This window comes from Emydura macquarii, unplaced genomic scaffold (assembly GCF_026122565.2).
Source record: "Emydura macquarii macquarii isolate MOO-44397 ecotype Brisbane River unplaced genomic scaffold, CSIRO-AGI_Emac_v2 contig_3134, whole genome shotgun sequence".
NCBI lineage: Eukaryota > Metazoa > Chordata > Testudines > Chelidae > Emydura > Emydura macquarii.
This window is the reverse complement of record NW_027133271.1, coordinates 282,671-304,271: the sequence shown is the minus strand read 5'-3', so window position 1 is coordinate 304,271 and position 21,601 is coordinate 282,671. Positions and strand designations below refer to the sequence as shown.

At 53.9% G+C, this 21,601-nt stretch overlaps 1 protein-coding gene across 1 annotated transcript in view; it reads left to right on the top strand.

Moving 5' to 3' along the window:
• Positions 1-15,992: 15,992 nt before the first annotated feature.
• The window catches only part of LOC137142081 (angiopoietin-related protein 7-like), a 32,809-nt gene continuing 27,200 nt past the window's right edge, over positions 15,993-21,601 (top strand). The window contains exon 1 of the mRNA XM_067531310.1: positions 15,993-16,430. Coding sequence (XP_067387411.1) covers positions 15,993-16,430 — 438 coding nt within the window. The remainder of the gene's footprint in view (positions 16,431-21,601) is intronic.

Sequence of the window (21,601 nt, the reverse complement as noted above, 5' to 3'; positions counted from 1 at the left end):
ACATGGGGCCCTGTCTGCTCTAGAAGCAGGTGGACGGAGGAAAGCATAGAAGCAGATATAGCATATGGTGTGTGAAAAGGCTACGGTGCCACTAACTTTGTGGCAGTCCCGAGAGTAATAGCATGTGACAGGTGGAGGCTGGTCTCTCCAGATGTGGTGGACATGCCATCACTTAAGTTATTTAGAACCAGAGCGATCAAAGATTTCTTTCTTTCTTTGGCCATAATTGACGATCACGAATGCTTAAAGGCTATTTACCACAGTAGACGTGAGTCTAGAGCAGGGATTCGGAGGAGACCAAGGTGCCGGCTTTATGATCTATTTTAGGAGGAAGGTTCCATGCACAAGACACGGTATGGAAGAAAGCACGGCGGCACTTGGGGGAGATGAGGATGGCACTGGTGGCAGAGCAGAGCGTATTGGCAGTGTGAAGCGAGAGCAGAGAGGGGCTAAGTTGTGAAGGGTGTCAGAAGAGAGCGCAACAAAGCCTGATTTTGACGCAGCGGGCACTGAGCTGAGTGTGTCGCTTCGTTATTGGGACGCACGTGCTGGTTTGTTAGCCCAGGGTGGCCTGTTGACACCGATTTATTCTTGTAGGGCTGGTGCTGCACACGGCGGTCAGTTCTCTTCAAAGGGTTGCTTCTGCGTGCTGGGCTGGGGGCAAGATGCACTTGGGCAGCCCATCCCCTTCCCCGACCCCCACCCCTCCCCAAAAAGTAAAATAAAATCCCATAAAAACAACAGGAACATTGCCAACAGACACAAAGACTTTTTGACCCAGGCAGCTAGGCAAATGCCGATTCCCCCTGACCGTGCCCCTTTTAGAGCAGTTATCCATTTTTATAGCTCTTCTCTGGGAGCTATTGCCACTGCAGTCTGCTGCTCATCCTCTCATTGCTTTGATTTCCCTCCTCCAACCCCCCTTCTCTGCTAAACGCTCCCAAAACAACTGCGGGAGTAATGGAAAGAAGAAGACCCATTAGTGCTTTGTTTCCCTCAAGTGGGCAGTCGCCCATCAAGGAACCCATCGAGCGGGGTCCATATTCATTTAGCCTTCACGACGAGCAACCTTGAGTGAAACACCACTTCATGCTCATTGAATGCAATGGCCGGGGCGGGAAGCGGGGTTTTTTTCCATGTGGCACTCACTCCCATTCAGGCTACGCTCACTAATGATAGCACCGAGCTTTCGTGAGCATAATGGGGAGAGAAATGAAAGAAAAAGGAGTGGGAGGGAGGAGAAGTCAAATCCATTTAGGTGCCGATCGGTATAGAAATAGAAATATAAATACAGTGGGAGAATGGCTCCTAAATGGTTTCGCAAAGACTTCGCTCTGTAAAACCACAGTGCCCTGGAAAGGTGAACGGAAAGTCCAGGGTTTGAGTGAAAGGTGATGAGAATGGATTTCGTTAGAAGGAAATAGATTAGACGTGTATCCATTCAGACACACTCAAGAGGCTTGTCTCTCACTGGGTCAGAGGAATTGGCTAACTATTAACAACACTTAGCCAGGAGCTGGTGGAAGGACAAGCTCAGTTCCAATGAAAGCCCCTGTAACTTCAGGTCTGAAGGAGATGGGGACACGAGACCCCCCCTCCCCCTATTAATCCGTTCTCTTGAGCGCTCTGCTGTCTCTGTTGTCACAGAGCATGGCTAGCTGACCACATACAGATTGATGGGTTTGTTGCTGCCTTCCGGCTTACAGAGCTGGAACTATTAGCTTGGGCTCTAGCGTACAAGCTCGTAGACCCCGTAATCAGTGGTTCACGCCCCAGAGATAATGACTCGCCCATGGACATCGTGTTACATGGGAGGCACTTTCTCGTGAAGCCCCCGGCATGTTTCACAATGTGTGCCCACTGGATTGAAATGTCTCATGCTGCTCCTCAGCTCTGAGGTCTAAATTTCTCTGAGCAGAAAGTCTGGTACAATCCCATTCGATCATTTCCGAGCCCTTGGTCCATGGGACAGGACGCAGCGTGAAGGCAGAGTTTCAGATTAATTGCTTTTTTGTGCACTCAGGTGACTGAGAAATGGCTCTGGCCACTAAAACAGCGCCCAGCAGTGAGACAAAAATTCATAGCTTCTGAGGCCAGAAGGCACCACTGTGATCCTCTGGTCTGAGCGCCTGGACAAGGTAGGCACAGCACTCTCCTGACTTAATTCCTCTTGAAAGAGAATGGATCTTTTAGAAAAACAGCCAGTCGTGCTTTAAAAATTTGCTAGGAGTGAGAATCCACCACAGCCCTTGGTAATTGGCTGCACTGGTTAATTACGCCTGCTCTTAAAAATATGCCACCTATTTCCAGACTCAGTTTGTGTAGCTTCAACTTCCATTGGATCGTATTATATCTAGTGAGAAGTACCCTGATTTTCCAAGGTGCTGGGTCCCTGTGGCTCCCACTGATGTGTCGTTTAGATCCTTGGATGAAAGACACCAGGCAGACACAGGGCATCGTTATTGAATCTGCCAGCTGGCCAGAGGCTCAGCCCTCGACTGTGATGAACATGACTGAAATACTGGACTCGGAAATCCATTCTGCACGCCAGCCCGCCTGCTTGTTCTCACAAACAGTGCCCTAGCTGTGTCTGGCATGACTGGGAGGTCTTGCGTGACACCACGAGTTCACTGGTTAGCTGTGCTGTATTTATTTGGGACCCGATTCTGCCACCCTGACTCCAGTTTTAGTATCTCACTGCGCATTAGAGCGGGCTGAAAATTTTCCAACAGAATGTATTCTCCGCTGGGAAATGCTGATTGGACGAAATAGAAAAACTCAAAATGACGAAGCTGAGATGAAGGCTTTCGACCTTAGAGAAATGAGGCACTGGTAGGAACAAAGTGCTTCGTTAAGGTTGTTTGAACATCAGCCCCCAGTGTAACGCTGTGGCCAAAAGAGTTAATGTGATCCTGGGATTGTAAACAGGGGAATCTCAAGTAAGAGGAGAGAGGTTATTTTATCTCTGTATTTGGCACTTGTGCGGCTGCTGCTAGGGGTTGAGGAGGGTGGGGTGAGCGGGGGGAGGGCTCATGGGGGAAGGGGTGGAGGAGAGGAGGGACACACGTGGCAAGTGGTGAGCACCTCTGGAGAGGGAGGGTGGAATGGGGGGAGAGGAGCAGCCAGGCTGGGGGACGGTGGCGGGCTGGGGAAGGGGCAGCAAGCACGGGAAGAGGCGGGGCCACCACGGCCCAGGCGCCCGGCGGCAGGTCGGCGGCAGCTGCGCCTATTATACCTGCCGCCCATGGCAGGGGCCATCAAGGTCAGCTACTTCTTTGGCTGAGAGAGATCAGACACGTCTGATCATGCAAGAGCGACCGCTCCTCTGGGTACCGACAATGTCACGGGCCTACGCAGCAGCGAAAGGCCTGCGATGCCTGTTGGCACCAACGCTGCCATTGATTCAGGGCCTAGACCCTCGTTTGGCACCGGTGCAGGGCCCATCGACTACAGGCCCGGTACCACCCTTTTCAGCCCTGTTTGCTCCAATACGGGCTCCATCCAATGCACGGTACCAGCAGCTAGGAAGCCCTCTGTCTTCATCTGGTGCCACATTCCTGGCACCGTTGCCGAGGCCCCCCGGCACTGCACCACCGTGGCTCTCAGAATATTCCTTTTCTTCATCGGACTCTGAGACGGGCCCTTGAGCCTCACACTACCGAGAGTCCAGAGGTCCCCTCCTCGTCCTCGGCAGCGCAGCTTTGAGAAGAGTCAAGCCAGGGATTGGGACACGCGGCCCCGACACATCTGAGGCCTGATACTGGCCATATTGGATCCCCTGGGGATCAGCATCCAGGTCAGCATGGCCTCTACCTGGCAGGAGCAGATCCCCTGGAAGAACTGTGTCCCGCCAGTACCGAGGGGCCTGTGATGGTTGTTATCGAGTTACCTACAGACTCACAATTACAGGACTTCCCTCAGCCTGCGTGGGAGCTGCTGCCTACCCGGGTACTACCGGACTAGCCTTGAGAGCTTTTCCCCTTTGCTTCCCCCTCAGGCATCTTCCTCGTTACCTGATGAGGCTCTGGTGCTGGAGATGTCCTGCCCGGCGCCAGATGACTTCCAGGTGCACCGAGAGCTCTGCCGGAGAATAGCCGTTTCTCTTGGCGTACAGCTGGAGCCAGTGGAGGAGAATACCCACAAAGTGACTGACGTTTTGCTAGGGCGTCCCAGCTAGCCCTGCCTATCAACGATGCCACTATGCAGCTTATTAAGACACTGTGGTGAACCCCTTCCTCCGTGCCATCTGTGGCTAAACCAAGGGAACGGAAACCAGGTTCAATCCCAGGGGCCTGGGCAGTTTTATTTACACCCTGTGCTGGGCTCGCGACAAGCGGCCCTGCTGAACAAAAGGCTGGGCTAAGGTCACTCCGAAAGGAAAAGATGCCAAGGAGCTTGATCTTTTTGGAAGGCCCATTCATTCGACATTGTGTTCACAGCGACACAGTGCCTTAACGTCCAGCTACAACTATTCTAACCGGGAGGCAATCCCTCAGTTTGCAGATAAATGGCTGGGCAGCTCCAGAGAATGGTTTCAGTCCCTGGTTGCAGAAGGTCACCTGGTCTCTCCATCGGCTCTGCAAGCTTCCTTGGAGGTGGCGGATTCTGCCGCCAGGGCTATGGCGATGACAGTGGCTATGTGCCCTTCCCGCTCGTGGCAGTCCTGGGCTGTTCCTGCTGAGGTAAAACAGACAGCAGAGGACCTTCCCTTCGAGGGCTGAGTTCTCATCCAAAGCAGATGAGGCTCTACACACTCTAAAGGACTGAAGAGCAGTGCTACAGTCTGTGGACCTCTATATCCCAGCTATGAAGAAGACAAATATTGTCCTGGATACCAGCTTAGACAGCAATGTTACCCCTTCCGTCAGGCTGAGCAGTCCACAAGAAAGCAAAAGTCTGAGAGAAGGATACCTCTGCCTTCTACTTCCTCGGTCTCCTCATTCAGACATCCACTGGCCTAGAAGCAGTTGGTTTGACCCCTGGATCTCACTGGACCGATCCCTTCTTTCCTGGACAGGTTATTCCATTTCCCACAGGCACGGCAGACAAGCGGGTGCGAAGCATGGTGGATTCGGGGTACACTTTGCAATTTGTTTTCATTCCCCCCCCTCTGATCCTCCCTTTGCCAGTCCCTCTTCAGGGACCCTTCTCATGAGACTGTACTAAGGCAGGAAGTGCAGACCCTGCGTTCTTTGGGAGCTAGAGAAGAAGTGTCTCCTTTTCATTTGGGCACAGGAGGTTTCAGACCCGTTCTAGACCTTCAGAACCTGAAAAAGTACACCAAGAAGATGAAGTTCCGTATGGTGAGCCGTGCTACGATTGTCCCTTTCCTAGCTCTGCGGTTATGCTGCCCTCAGTTCACCGGATGTCTGCTTCCACATGGCCCTCCGTCCTGCTCACAGGAAGTTCCTGAGGTTCGTTACAGGAGAAGATCATTACCAGTTCACCATCCTACCCTCTGGTCTCATCAGCGCCGAGGGCTTTTACCAGCTGCATAGTGACGGTAGCAGCCTATCTCCACTAGAGAGACAGCTGTATGTGACTTGTTGGTTCAGGGTCCCTCCGGACACCAGGTAGCGACTGCTCTCCATCAGACTCACCACTGGTGCAGCATCGTGGGCCTAAAAATAAAGAACACTATTGCTTCTACAAAGACTGGAGTTCATTTGAGTGCTCCTAGACTTGACTGCCGCCAGGGCCTTTTCTGCCTCTTCCCAAATTTCAGCCAATACGCCCCTCAAGGGCCAGCCACACATCAGGCTCACAGGAGATGTGACTGTATGTACATATGTGGCCCCCTCATAGCATTGCAGACATGGCTTAACTCAGTCTATCGCCCTTGCATTTACCAGCAGGACAAATGAGTTTGCATAGTAAAGAGAGTCTTGTCATCTCTGGAAGAGCCAAGACAACATGTGTTAGGACCCCGCCCCCCCAGTCCTTTCAGTTCTTAGTGCGCTGGCAGAAGCAGAAGTCCAGCGTCCACGAGCAGGCAATATGACAGGTTTATTGGGATCTTTTCAAGCAAGCATCCATTTGGACCCCCTCAGTCCTTTACACCAATACATCTTCCCCCCCATTTCCTGTTTTACCCCTGTTTTTATAATGTATCTTAACCAACCATTTCTTTAACAATACTACAAGATGATTCTTTAACCAGTCCTAATATAGTGTCGCATAATTCTTTAACCAATCATCTCCCACCACCTTACCCGATCACACTTAGCTATGCAACAGACAGAAACAATCCAAGAACCAGACAGAACGCATTCAAACAGACAATAGAGAACTGGGGACCATAAAGACAACACGACGAGGAGTGTAGATTTTACAACCACAGCTGTGGATGAGTGATTCTTTCGCCAGACAGAATGCCAGCAAGCCGAGTTTCCTTTAAACATGCTCGGATCTTTTCTTTGGAGGTGTTAGACGGGATCACCGTCTTAGCAGCCTGGTGTCAGACGTTGTGTTGGAACGTGCGTATGTGACCTCACGCTTCCCGGCTTATGGCCGCCACTGTGGCATCTGAGCCAAAGTACCAGGCCTCAGACTGTCATAGTGAGAGAAGGCCTGTGGTTGTGATTCTTTGTTTTATACCCCTATAACCAGCTAAAGGAGAAGGATAGACTTACAAAACATGGGTCTTTACAGGCAGGCCTGAATAACTAGAGTCTAACAGAGCACCTGTCTGGGAGAGGCGAGGGGTCTCAAACCCTGGTCTTCAGGAGCAGCAGGTGCAAGCATGGGCCCATCTGCCATCTAGTGACCAACTAACGGGCACCAGAACGAGGACCTGAACTCTGCCAGAGGACCTCAGTCCTGGGCTCTGATTGGTGGAACTCTGGCTGTCTTGATGGATTCCCTGCTTGTATTTAAACCAAGCACAGGCACAGGAAGTTGTCCATGCAACTGGGTTTCCAGGGATTAGGCCTGCTTCCTTAGTACTACCTGCTCCTCCTGCCTCTGACCTCTGATACCTGACCCGGCCTGCCTGCCTCCTTGTGGACTATGAAATTCAAGCTAGGCTGAGCCGTCTTATACAATTAAGCTACCAAATATTACTAATAAGATGCATATTGCAAAAGTATGGTGGTGGCTGGAAACCTTTTTTGAAACGAAGTGATTGCTTCTTGTTGCATCACACGGGCTGTTTTTCCTCCTGTAAGCGTGTCTGGCATTTCATCAGGGTAGCTGCTTTTCCTGTGATTCATGGCCCCTCTTGACTGACCAGTCTCCCTAATGAAATTATCTTCTGTAATTAACTCATCTCTACCCCAATGGTCCATATCTTTCAAGGATACCTTTGATCCCATCTTCTGATGGGTGCCAGGTATTACGCGGTTTTCATCTCAGCAAACCTCAGCCCCCTTCTGTTAGGAAAGGGTGGCACTTTGTGACAAACACGTGCTGGATTGTTGACTAAACAAAATCCAGGTGCCTAATCCCCTTTGAACTGAGTAAAAACATGTAGGGCTTTCTCCTGTTGTTTTTGTTTGGATTTCCTTTGTTCTCTCAGGCAATTACCAAAGATGTTTGGAAAACACTGAATTCAAGAGTATAAAGAGGGAAGCAACAATCCCACTAGCAAGTGCGCTTCACGACTGAGACATCATTCTAGACACAGAACTGTCACCTCGCCCATCTTTCTTCTGAGACTACGGAGCCAAGCTCTTGGAGAAGCTGTCAAGAATTGACACCGCCTCTTGCCTGCATCGGAGAGGAAAATTGCTTTTGCAGCTAATAGATACTGGACTTTTGGTTGGGGGGCTCATTTTTTAAGGGTAGTGATTAAAGCCTGTCTGTCATTATCGAACAAGTGTCATGTCAGTTCCTGAACGCGCTGATATCAGAGCGCTGTTGGTCAGGGAACGCTCCTGACACCCGACTCTTTGTTTGCCTTCTGGCCGGTCTTGGACGCTGATCTCCTGGTATCTGACCTGGCCTGACGCCCGACTCCTGCTCCAACCACAGGGTCAGATGGCCCATGTCCTGGTCATGGCTGTTTGGATGGACCACTTAGAGCGCAGGAGTGGGCCCGGTGCCAGCAGAATGGACCTGGGTAACCGGACACACTCAAGGGAGCCGCCTGCCTTCAGGAGGACACTCAAGCCACGCAGGTCTGGGTCATAGGCTGACCTCAGAGAAGCAGCCATTGCAGGAGAAAGTCAGACAGGTGCATGCTGAAAATGCCGCACTCCAGACACAGCTTGTGGAGCCCGGTTCCCCGATACATCTGCCAGAGTGGTTTGATGGTAATTGCAGTGGTGTACCGTGGGTCTCCGGTGCCTGGGGGCCAAGCCTGCATTTGCACCCCCCCAGGACTTACACGCCCCCCCAATGCAGGGCAGGAGGGGTCCCTGGGTCCCACCAGACGATGCTGCCCCGAGGATGGGGGTGTCTGTTCCTGTGAGGGGGGAGGGGTGTGGGACACGCTGCTTACCTCTTCCTGTGTGAGGGACTTTCTGGCACTCATTGTGGTGGTGGAACCCAGCTCTGGCTGGGCTCTGCCGACCCCTGCCCGCCCCCCCCCCCCCACACACACACTTACCTGCCACACGGCGCCCACCTCTCCTGCTCCAGCCCTGCAGCCCGGAGCTGGCTTGGGCGGGATGGCCTCACCTCCTGGCCAGGGGGAAGCAGGTGGGACAACTCCTTCTGGTGAGCCGCAGCTCCCCTCCCACCCCCTGCCTGCCCCTGGGCTCTGTCCAGCTGCCCCGCAGAGCCTCCTGCATCCCCCACCCCCTGCGCCTCATGAAGAGCTGGCCTGGTGCCCCCCAAGGCTGGCACCCAGGGGCCTGGCCCCCTCCACTCCCCCTCGGTACGCACCTGGGTAATTGTCAGTGATTCCGGGGTTTTATAAACCACTGTTGCCTCCTGTTCATGATGCAGCCTCAGTCCTACGCTCCTCATCGTGCAACGGTGAGCCTGGTTATCCGCCTGCTGTCCAGGAAACATCAGAGTTGGCCTCCCCCTCCTTGGAGTGCGACAGCCTGATGCTGTCGAACAGGGAGGTTTTCCTCCAAGCCATGTCGGTGCTACTTGATGATCTCAAATGGCAGAGGCTGCCCTAAGAAAGCTCCAACAGATGCAAGGCATCTTAGTTGCCTATGCAGCGTGTGACCCGTCTGTGCCTAGGGTAGACCACTGGAAAACGCCCAGGTCAGGGCAGGCTGTAAAAGGAGAGCAGATTCTCCCAGCGCTGGTGGGTGGCACTGAAGTCAGACTTCCCAACCAGCCACAAACTGTGCTTCTGATTCCCCACACTGGTTATCAGGAAGCCAGTCCAAAATACACACAACCCCCTTTACTGCATTTCAGTCTCTGGCTCCCAATCAGCCACTAGGTCCAGTAAAGAGACCAGTTATTTAAACTCTCTGCTCTTTACCAAAAAGATTCTCCTAACCCCAAAGGGTCAGCCACAGCACCAGATCAATATAAGTTTGGATCTTACCCAAAATACCACGCTGCCAGCCCATCCTTTAGTAACTAAAACTAAAGATTTATTATAAAAGGAAAGAAACAAACTATAAGAGAAACGTTACATCGTTAAAGCAATCAGATACATACAAATGATTTGAAAGCCCATCTATATCAGGTTTTCATTAGAACCGTGGAGTTTGCAGGCTGGTATAGTCCCTCTGGTGTACATGCGGTACCTGGATGGGTCTCAGTCCTTTGATTCACAGCTTCAGTTGCAGATGAATTGATCCAGAAGTAGGTGAAGACTGAAGACTGGCTGAAAAACGATACAGATGTGCTGCAGCTGCCTTTTATAGTGGATTGCCACATGGCTTGGGTCAAACATAAGCCCTCAACGCACGGCATGGAGAAGCCTCAGAGTCAGAGAGAGTCCTCTCCACTGTTCATAGGGCATGTTCTGACATGTCCTGGTGACTCATCCGATGTAGTCTTGGCTTCTCTGGCCATCAGACCTGTGAGTTTCCTTGATGGGCCATTAAGCAGGCTAGTGGTGCAGCCACCTTGTCTGGGGTGTCATCCAGAAACACAGCACAAGTTGAAATACAGATACATCCAACATATCCATGACGTCCGGTACAAATTGACACATGCACATAAACAATATCATCGCACTTAGCAAATTATAACCTTTCTAACAGTACCTGACACGGCCTATCTCGTCTGAATTATTGTAAATCTTGAAATGCTGCTGTTAAATAATATCATAAATGGTCCCCCTAATCCAGCCAGCATCACACAGTGCAATTCTGCTGCCTCACGACTGACACAGTTTGGACCGAGACGGCAAAGCTGTACCCGTACCGGTGGGACCCGCAAGAGGAAATTAAAGATGAGTTAGCCGGGGTGGAGACGCCTGCATGTCTGGATGCCTTCGGGGAGCTCAAGTCTCCTAACCAGAAATTGTTACCTCTTCGTTAATGCATCTTGCTGAGCCGATGTGGCCTGTCAATGGCTCACCCCCAGGGAGAGGAATGCCAGCGCCAGCACCATCTCTGCTTCTACTGTGGTGAGTCAGGTCACTCCATCTCTGCCTGCCCTTCATGACTTCCAAGGATGCGGGGAAAAGAGTCCCCCACACTTTGGACTTGATTGGAGCACACCCTGAGCTCCGTGCCAAGGCTTCACATTTGCAAGTGCTGGTCCAGTTGCACATACCCGGGGCGTCCATGTAAGCTCCTGTCGTAGCATTCCTCTCTGAGTCAGGTGCAGCTGACTGCTTAGTCTGCTTCACAGATGCAGCAACAGCCTGGACCCTGCAGATTCTCCTGAAATGCAAGGCCACTCATGGCCTCATAGAAACTCTTGATGGTTCCCCTTTGGCTTCTGGTCCAGTAACAGAGGAAATACCTCCCCTGGAGGCCGTGATCAGGGTCACCAGGAAATGTTATAATTTGGCGTGATCCATTCTCCACACTTTCCACGGATCCTCGGTATCTCCTGACAGGCCCTCCACAGTCCGTTTATCTGGTGGCAAGCACAGGAAGTCTGTTTTCCACTGGAGTTTTGTTGGCAACAGGGGTGGAGACTGGTAGATCCTGTCCCAGCATCTGAACCTCAAGAGAATCCGGCTGGGGTGGCTATCCAGGCAGAATCTGAATGCTGACGCTACATCTGAACAGTCCTCAAAATACCAAGACGACGCTGATGTTTTTGAAGGAGGAATGAGGACACCCTCCCTCTGCACGGCGATTGACTGCCCAACAGAGCTGCAGCTGGGAGTACAAATACCATTTGGGGGAGTTTATGGCAGGTCAGAACCTGACCTGACTATACTCTGAGAATGCCTCCAGGAGAACCTGGCCGGGGGGTTTATCCACAAGTCGATCTTGCCGGCTGGCACACCGGTCCTCCTCGTCGAGGAGAAAGATGGCAGTCCCTGACTCTGCACTGCCGTGCACTGAATCGGAAAACTAGCAGGAATTGTTACCCCTGAGCCCTGATTCCTGAGTTGCTGGGTCACATAGGAGTTGCCCGCACACGCTGAATTGGACCTCTGGGGGGTGGGAAGGAAAAGCAGTACAGCCCTGTGTGAATCAGGGAAGCAGATGAGTGGTAGAAGCTGCTCTGGAGACTGTGAATAGCTCTTGGTGTCCTTCAGGTTGGACAATGCCCCGGTTCAAGGTGATGTGCTTCGTGGAGGCAGGCTACGTGGCGAATCCATAGCTGGGCTCTCTCTTCAGCACCCAGGAGGCCTGTGCAAGGGACGAAGTGGGCCCTTTTGGGAAAATCGTCCACTACCATCAAACCTGTTGTCAATGTGTTGGACTCTGGTAATTCTACACTGGATTCTACTGCGGGCCCAGGAAGAAGAGAAGGATCACCTGGAAAAAGCAAGCGGAGACCACAAGCAGTAAGCAGACTAGCACAGACAGCAAGGCCTCACCTACTCAGTGGGACAAAAGGTCTGGTGCTTCATGGAGCATCTCTGCATAGGCAGACCTACTCGTGAGATGGACTTTCGGTTCCTTGGCCCTTTTAAGATGCTGCAATAGGGTTATCCAGTCACTTTTGAACTTCAGCTACCTTCCCTTTCTGAAGAATCACCCGGTGCTTCATGTGTTGTTTTTGAAACCCTACCTGAAAACCCATGTCCCTCACAAGACTCATCCACCTCCTCCACCAGTAGAGGTACAAAGCCAGGAGGAGTACATGGGATCCTGGACTGTAAATGGAAATGTGGCCGGCTCTGGCATCTTGTTGACTGGGAGGGATTCCCAGGCCTCTGCCTTATGTATGGCCATTGTGGAATTTTACCAAAAATGAGGAGTCACCTGAGCAAGTCTGAGAGCTGGCGCAGGCTATTGTTCTTCTGCCATCCTGTCTAGGGTGTGTCTCAACATGACCATGAACATCAACATCATCATCTTACTTAGCACATTATGGCCTTTCTAACAGTACCTGACACGCCATATCTTACATGAATGTTCCATAGGAATCGCCCCAGCCCGCACACATGTTCCAAAACCTGGTCCCACGTCACCCTGAGGGAGGACTGATATCAGGGACCCTGGGTCTCAAAGCCTTGTTCACAGAGCTGCGAGGCGCTAGTCAGTCCTGCCTGCCAGCAGGTGCCAGAACTAGGAACTGATCTCCAAGAGGGAATTCCAGGCCAGGGATCTGACTGGCAGAACTCTGGGGGTCCGGATTGGTTCCCATCTGGTATTTAAACCGAGCCCGGGAACGGCGCAATGGACACATGCATCACGTCTGGAAGAAGAACAGTGATGAGAAGGTAATTGTTTTTTCCTCTCAGTGCTTGCTGCTTTCCATTTCTGCCCCAGCCACGTCCTGGCAGACCAGAGGAGCAAACAACGCAAAACCATGGAGAAAAACACCAGTTCACCTCACTTTTTCAAACCCCAAAAAACAATTTGATTTGAGTTTGAATTCAGGGTCCAGGCTGGTTTTTACTTGATCTGAAGCCTCTGTAACCAAAAACCTTAATTCAGCTTTCGTACACCCCCGTGGGGCGGGGGCACCTATTACGTTCTATGTTCCCTGGTGCTCAGATACCTACCAGAACGGCCTGGTTGTTGCTCAGATTGGAGACAAGTCTTTACATTTTTGTGTGATGGTGTGGAATGCCACGTGTGTTTTGTGTTACTGGGCAGGACTTCTAGAGTGGAGTCTGTCGGTGCAGGTATCGAATGTGTTGTGTGGGAGTTAAGGCATGTTAATGGAGGACTCCTTCACTGGGTGGTTTCCTTGCTTTTAAGTGCTTGTGTGGGTTAAATTATCTGAGCTGGGCTTTAACAAGGTTTTTTTCCCCGGGAATTATTCTGCAGGGAACATTTGTAGTCAAGAAACCTGTTTCCAATAACTTCAAACCCCGTTTTTTTGTCCAACACAGAAATCCAAGGTTCAGGGTCAGGTCCCTACTTCTAAATGATTAGCATATTTAATTGAGCAAATCTGTTGACTTTTACAGTCAGACAGATAATTCCTGTTGTTTTCTCCCAAGAAACTGACAGCGTGAGGGGGGGAAAGGTCAGATCTATCCAGAACCATGCCGGAGAAATAAAACATGGATGGACAGACAGACCCTCTTGGCATCAGAAATGTGATAGGGGATGGAGCAAGGGATCGGCGAGTGCACATCAGGAAGGCAGAGAAGGATAAAACATGCCTCTTCTCCTGAAGCCCATTGAGGTGTCCCTCACGATGCAGAAGACAAAGCTCCGGGCTGTAATGAATATAAAGGGAATTCTTTATTGAGACTGCTGGACACATAGAACCTGATGGTTCTCTCTGGTTCCTAGACAGAGCCACATGGCCTGTGTTTGCTGGCGTCATCGTTCAAGACCTCTCTAAGTCCTGGCTTGTGCTGTGCAGTGATGGAAGGAGCTGCTCTCACCCATCCAGTTCTGCACTTGGTTTTCGGCCTGATAGCGTGGGGAAATGAAAGCTGCCCTCGCTGGGCAGAATCTCACTGGTTCCTCCGTCTCCCTGGGGGATATGACACGGATGTAATTAACATCTCCCTGCAGCACCCGCATTGCACGTGGCCCCGTGTGTTAAATGAGTCTGGAGTCAATTCAGGACTCCTCCCGGAAGAGGAAGAATAAGGTGTCTCTGCCAAGACTCAGATTTAATCTCCTTCGCACTGATAACCTCCTGAAGGGCATGCTGGGTCTGGGGCTCCTCCCTCTCCTGAATGGTCTGAGACTGTGGGATTTCTTTTTATATTCCTATTTATAGTGCAGTGATAGGATCAGGGGGAATAAGCAATTAGTGTCCCCTGACACACCCTGCTTCGCCATGCCTTTTTACCTCGCTTTCCTCTCTCCTGCAAAGTGATTGCAGCTGTGACGTGCCCAGGGCTCCCTGCAGACTGGGGGGCTGAGTCTGGCTTTTTGCAGGTAAGTTTGGGTCTCTTCTTATTATTATCAGAGGGGGAGAAGGGGGGATCGTCTGATGTAAAATGAATTTCAGCTGCCGTCTCTGCTTGTGGAGGATGGGCCCAGTGTTTCCCAGAGGGAAGCTCTCGGGGGGGTAGTCAGCACAGCTCACGCAGGGCAGAATCAGGCCATTTCTGACTTTCCCAGGGCAGGGGCAGGGGCGGGGCAGTCATTTCAAGCAGACCCTGCAGCAAGCTGCATGCACTGGCTGAACGAGGCGGGTTGGTTGGGCAAACACACACCTGGGAGCGAGGGGCAGTTCAGAGGACGGTGCCAGAAGACGCGAGTCCTTTTGAGAGGCAGAGAGCTGTGAAATGGGGAATTCTTGGTGTCGGCAGCTGCCAGGTTTGGAGCTCCCTGTGGTGTCATTTGTGGGATGAGGCTCAGGGGTGGCTCTGCTGGATTTCAGGTGCGTGGCTGGAAGGTGCTACGCCTGTGCAAAGATTGAAGCCACACACAGAGTCAGGTTGGGAACTCCTTGCTCCCACCCACAAGCAGTTACTCTCATGACGGGACAGTGCGTGTGAGTGACTGCTCTCTGAGGGAAGGACGGGGGCCCCAACCTGGCCTCTGGTGAGTGAATTTAAAAGGAGGATCCAGGACTGTTGGGTTTAGGGCTCCATTTAGAAATGAACCTCTCCAAGTCTGATATGTTGGCAGGGGAAAAAAAAAAACCTATGGCTATGGCTCCAGATCCTGCTGTCCATTTGTATTCAGTCCTTCCTCACGCAGCACTCCCAGGCCAGCCCAGTGGAGTTCGGCCTAAGCAAGAACCGAGCTAAAACTGGGGAAGTGCTTCCCACTTGGGTGCCGAGCTGATCTGAACGGTTGCTCTCGATGGCGTTCAGCTTCGCTCAGCCAGAGACGGGATAACTTTTTCATGTCTCACGCCATTCGCGAAGCCCTCTCTTTCGCCCCGCATCACTGGTTGTCCTCGGAAAAGGGGGCAGGTTTGGAAGGATCGGCTGGGACATCTGGAAGCCATTTCGGTTTGGTTTTGGGGATGGAGGGGGCCGGGGGAGGAAAGCAAGAGGTTACAACGGATCTGAGACGGGTAAACTGACGGGGCCAGGTTGGCCTGGTATTTTCTGTCCTTTCCACTCCCTGTCTTCAGCAGCCCCAGGGATAGTCACGCCACTTGCTGTGTCCTGTGAGCTACTAAGCAGGCAAGCAGGTAGAGATTTCCCCTGGCTCATCGGGCCCGGATTAAGCCTGGGCGTAAAGCACATTTTCCTGTCTTTGTTTTCAGGTTCCCGGAGGAAATTGTCGGGGGGGCAACTCTGGAGGAGGACTGGCCCTTGATTAATGAACGGGCTCAGCCGTTGACGGCGAAAGGCGCGTGTGGGGACCAAGCCCTGGACCTAGGCCTGTCCTGTTGGTAGCTGGGGTAATGAGAAGCAGTGGGGTCACACCAGTGCTTTGTCCTCAGTGACACACTTCACCCACTGCGCTCCCCAGGGGTGCGGGTCTGCTACCTAGTTATCCCCCCGGAGAGTGACCTGCCAGCGGGAACCTTCCCCTTCGGCCACTTTGCACCAGAGCCATTGGCTCGCCTGGGCTATGCACGCGGGTTTCTCTAAGGCGCCATCTCGACCCTGGACACTGGCTGAATGAATGGCCCTGCGTTACCCAGGCCGCTCCTTGCTTGCATCCTTCGCCTTCCTCCCGAAGCGCGCCCTCAGCCTCGGCTCTGCCGGGATGGCCTGGTGCTCGCTCCTCTTCCTGGCCGCTCTGAGCGGCCGCTCGCTCCAGAAGCCCCTGGCCGCTGCTGCGGACGACAGCGGGGGGCCCCGTGTGAACACAGGCCTGATCCAGTGCGGGGAGTACAGCAACCAGGTCCTGCCCAACGGGCGGTGTAAGATCGTGGCCACCTTGCCGCAGATGGACGAGCAGAGGTGCCCGGATATGTTCCGCTGCACGGACGAAGTCTCCTACTGGCTCCATGAAAACGAGGAGCGCAAGCAGCAGATCCTGGAGCTGCGGGAGCTGATCTCGGAGCTGCAGGAGGAGCTGAGGAACCACCGGCACCGCATCAAAGTCCTAGAGCTGCAGGTAAGATAAAGTCGTTCTTCCGCCCCCCCCTCCTGCCCTTCCACTCACAGCCCTGGTCTCCCCCTTCCAAACGGGTCAGGTCACGTGTAATTTTCCCCCTTCCCCCATCAATGCAAGGAATGGCCAGCCGTATTATTAAGGGGTCCATCCAGCCCCCCTCTCTCAGCTGGCAAGTTCTTGCATCGTTGAGGTTGCCCTCTGCTGCGATTTCCCCGTCACCTCCATAGTCACTGAAACACAGATGGAAGTACAGAGCTGGGGTCTTGGAGCCTGAGCTTTTCCCCACTTCCTCGCCCCCTGTGTAGTCATCTGCACCTGGCCGGTGTGGGTCTGAGATGCTATTGTCAGAGAATCCTGATCTGCTGGCGTTTGACATCCACTTAGTGCTCTCCTGCTTCAAACACTTGGGCAAAGGCACCGGGGGGGCGGGGAGGGACCCGGGCCTGGGTGTGCAATTTGATGCACTCTGAGCTGCCATGTCTCCTGCTGCTTAAAAGAAAAGCAGCGATGCAGCCCCTGGCGCTGAGATAAGGTGACCCGAGTTCAGCTCGTGCCAAATGTCGCGTCAGGGATTCATTTCCCGCACGTGCTTTAATTCAGGGGTTCTCAAACCGGGACCCCGCAAGGAGTCGCGAAGCTATTACGGGGGGAGGGCCGCGAGCTGTCAGCCCCCAGGCGTGCCGGGGCTGTCAGACCCGTGCCTGGCTGACAGCCAGAGCCCTGCAGAGCCGGATGGCCAGAGAGCAGCGGCTGCTGGCCGGGGGCTCTGAAGGCAGCTCTGCCCCCAGCAGCAGTGCAGAAGTAAGAGTGGCGTGGTACGGGGGGTGGGGGGGAAGCATCACTTTCTGGGGGGGTCGTCACAGCCTGAAATATTTTCAAAGGGGGTCCCAGAAAAAAAAGTTTGACCCTCTGCTTTTATTGCTCCCGGCTTTAGGCAGCCTGGCTCTGCATTTGGCAGGCCGGTCCATTGGGGAGGAAGTAGGAGAAAAGGGGGAAAATGGAGCAAATTTCAGCTATCAGGAAAGCTTCCCTTCCCTGGCAGCAAGAGTGTATTAGCCTCCCGTAGGACGTGATGGGAGCCCAGTTTGACTGAGTCATTCCAACCGGATTGGACAAAGCCCTAGAGAACAGACTCCATGGAGCTCACCAGCGTGCACTAGCCACTGCAGGCTGGACTAGATGAGTCCTAGAAGGGTCGGGCATCTCAAATTGCTGTGATTCATTTGCTTTTTCATTCTCATCCGTCCTCCTCCCCCGGCTCCTTCTGCTGATCCCCGTTTTGCAAGGTGTCACCTTCCTGGTAGACCTCCAGGTTGTTGCTGTTTTGTCCCTCGGCTGGATTTGCAGAGACCTTTCCATCTGCTTGTGTCCTGACTCTGCCACGAAGAGCCCGGCAGCCCACCTCCTTCAGACTGACCCTCTCTGGCATGTCTGACCTCAGTCCGTTCGGGACCCTCTCTGAGCCCTGAACTTCACCTCTCTCTCATCACAGTCAGCAGCATTGTTCCCTGCCCTTAGAATCACAGAGTCAGAGAAGATGAGGGTTGGCAGGGACCTCAGGAGGTATCTAGTTCCACCCCCTGCTCAAAGCAGGACCAACCCCAACTAAATCATCCCAGCCAGGGCTTTGTCAAGCCAGGCCTTACAAACCTCTAAGGATGGAGATTCCACCACCTGCCTAGGTAACCCATTCCAGTGCTTCACCACCCGCCTAGGGAAAAAGTTTTTCCTAATGTCCAACCTAGACCTCCCGCCCTGCAACTTGAGACCGTTGCTCCTTGTTCTGTCATCTGCCACCACTGAGAACAGCCTAGCTCCATCCTCCCTGGAACCCCCTTTCAGGTAATTAAAGGCTGCTATCAAATCCCCCTCATTCTTCTCTTCTGCAGACTAAACAAGCCTAGTTCCCTCAGCCTCTCCTCATAAGTCTTGTGCTCCAGCCCCCTCATCATTTTCGTTGCCCTCTGCTGGACTATCTCCAGTTTGTCCACATCCTTGTCATCTCTTTCTGTTACTCTGTGCTTAATACTTGCCTCCCGCACCGAAGGTCACCCCCCAGCATGGCTTCCCAATCAGTTCCTTCCCCCGCCTTTTGAAAGTGAAGGAGACGCGAGTGTTGCCCCTGGGGGCTGAAGACTTGTGTTTATCCAGAGTGCATGCAGCCTGCCCTGCGAGTGAAACCTTTGTCCTGGGAGGACCGACCGCCTTGAGGGCTCCGGATGCTGGAGTGTGGACGGGCTGGCGGACGGCCCCCATGTCATTTCACACGGTCCACCAAGCTTCTCTGAGTGCTTAGAACCTTTCCAGTCACTGCTGATCTGGCGTGCGTTGGCATTGGTAATCCCGGGCTCTGTATCCCCAGCCTTTTCCTTCACCAGGCATTTCCTCTGTCCCCCCCTGCATGCTTTCGTGTGGCACGACGTAGGAGGCTTTCTACAAATCCAAATTAAATACATGCACACGGGAGGAAAAAGGTACCAGTGGGAGGCCCAATCTCCAAAACTCCTCTTGCCTTCCTCCCGGAAATTGAGCCTGTGGTGGGGTTTGCACTGGTTCATTAAGGCAGGCCCCGCCCTGCCGCGGCAAGACACTGGATCTGTTCTGCTCTTGGCTCTCGGCAGCACACCCAGCTCGGATGCACCCACTGCCGAATGTGCCAGGGACCCCCCCACCCCCCCCCGCCACGTGTGCTGCGATCGCCAGGGTAGAGCACACTTGTGCTGCTCTCCTAGGCACCTCCCGAAGGCTGATGTACGACAGGTGCAGGAGAACCCGAAGCAAAAGGGTTAATGGGATGAAAACAAAACCTCCCCACAGATCTTCCTGGGCCTCTCGCTGGATCCTGCCTTGTGACCCTCCCAGTTCATGCTGGGTCGCGCTGTCCTGGCACCTGCTAGGAGTAGCACCCCCTCATTCAACGCCACCCCCTGCTTTCCTCTCTCTCACCCTCTCCCCGTCTGTCACTCGCTCTGCCTCTCCCCTTTCAGCCCGTATATTTGATCAGTATTTCCCATGTGCCTTCCCCGCCCTGCACCCTGGACCTGTTCACAAATGAATGACCCCTCCAGGTTCCTTGAGGCATCCTTAGACCCTTCCCCAATTACCAGTTGGGTCCTGAAACCTTTACGAAGGTTTAACCAGTCCTTAGCTAGGCAAAATCTCCTTCTGCTTAGATCCTAAATGATATTTCTGTCCCCCCAGTCCCGCCCCAAGGACAGCGCAGCCTTTATCCCAGGCCTAGAGCCAGACCCATCCCTAGGGTAGGGACGTCCCCCGGTCCCGCAAGCCCACACGTTCTGGGAGGCAGCCGCCCACGTCCCACCCAGTCCCAGCTCCCAGCTGGGAGGCAGGCGGTAGCCACCCGTGTCCTGGGCAGCTGGGCGGCAGCTTCCCGCACCCCGGCTGGGAGCCTGGCGTCAGCCTCCCGCGCCCCGCGAGCTGGGCTTGCAGATGGATGGCAGCCATCCGCGCCTCGGCTCCCAGCCTGGAGCCGGGGGACAGCTTCCCGCATGCCAGCGCGGAGCCGAATACACCCCGAGGGACGGCCCTGCCTGGAGCCGGCCGCAAGCGTTAGTAACGCTAAAGAAGCGCTTCCCGGTGCGGCCGCTTTCCCTTGCGTTCCCCCTTTTCGGTCACTATCGTGTAACGAGTGCTCCTGTCCTCAGCCGGTCGGCGTCAGGGCTTGAGGCCACTGTTTCTGGGAGGACGGGGGCTACCTCCTCCCCAGCCCCGGCGTACAGAGAGAGGCAGTGAGAGCCAGTGAATCGGGGGGGGGGGGGGGCGGAGGGGGAACATGTGTCCTGCTCTGAAGAGCCAGCCCGTTGCCAGCTGTGCCCAGCCCGAAGAGCCCCAGATGTGCACATCTGGCACCCAGTGGCTTCGCCTTATAACTGCTGGCTGGTCAGTGCAGAAGCAGATGGGGCACAGGATTGGTGGGTGAGGCCTCTCACTAATATCCCAAGAGCGGGACGCGCTGGGCACTGGCACTATTAATATCGTTCCCCCCCCAAACCCCCACTCCCTGCACGGCTGCCTCTCCCCGCAGCCTCGCACACCCGGGCAGGCTCTTGGCCCGGGAGCTGAGGGGGAAAATCCCCCCGGGGTATTGTAAAGGAGGGCGAGGGAGGAGGAAAGGGCGGGCTACCCGGGGACCGCCGGGAACCTGTGTCCCTCCCACACCAGCTTTCCCGGGCCGGCTGTCCGCCACGCAGCCAACAGCCACTGACCGGTTTTCTCTCCCCTTCCCCCCCTTCCTATCTGGCTAGTCCTGGGAGAGTTCCCATTGCAAGCCGTGGGCTAACAAGCCCAGTCTGACCCTGGACAGACGGGCCGAGGAACCAAAGGGCCTGTCTCCGCTGTGGTTAGACACCCGCGGCTGGCCTGTGCCGGCTGACTTAGGTTCCCAGGCTAACTGGGGGAAGGGGCTGGTTAATTGCAGGGAAGACGTTTAGGCTGGGGCTGCAGCCTGAGCTCTGGGAAACTCTCCCTCCCACCCACCCCCCGCCCCTAAGGTCTACACACCACAATTAACAGCTCTGGGTGTCTAGCTGCAGTGTAGACGCACCCCCCAAGTGGTCCGGAAGCAGGGATGCCTGGAATTCCAGTGTCACTGTTCCCCAGATGTTGGCGATGCAAGAGGCCCAACAGCCCCTGTCAATGCCGGCTTGCTCCGTACAGACTGTGCTCCAGGACTTTGTCCACTTCAGCCGTAAATGGCCCAAGCCATGGGGCTTCCAGCACGTCCCTTTGGAGCCTCTTTCACAGTCAAATAGACCCACCTCCATTTTTCCTGCCATCCAGCCTCTTTGTCCATTTCCCTCTCATTTCTCCTAGTGACAGCTCCTTGTCCCTCCAAACTATTCCTCTCCCGCCTGCGGGCCTGCCCCCTGCAGTGGTTTGGTCACGTTCCACCTGCTGAATTGTGTTCACATTTCCTCCGAAATTTGCTGCCCTTTCCCTCCCGAGCTTCACCAGGCCTGGGCCAGATTCTGCTGGCTGTTCCAGGGATGTAAATCCAGAACAACGCCCCTGCGTAACTGCCCGGCGGTGGCGAACAACGGAAAAGTGATGGTAACCCATTAACAGTCGTGATGTGACTGTTTCTGAATGAGTCCGGTCTGCGCCCAGGCTTTTCTTTACACCAGCAGCCGCACGTCTCAAATGCAGGCAGC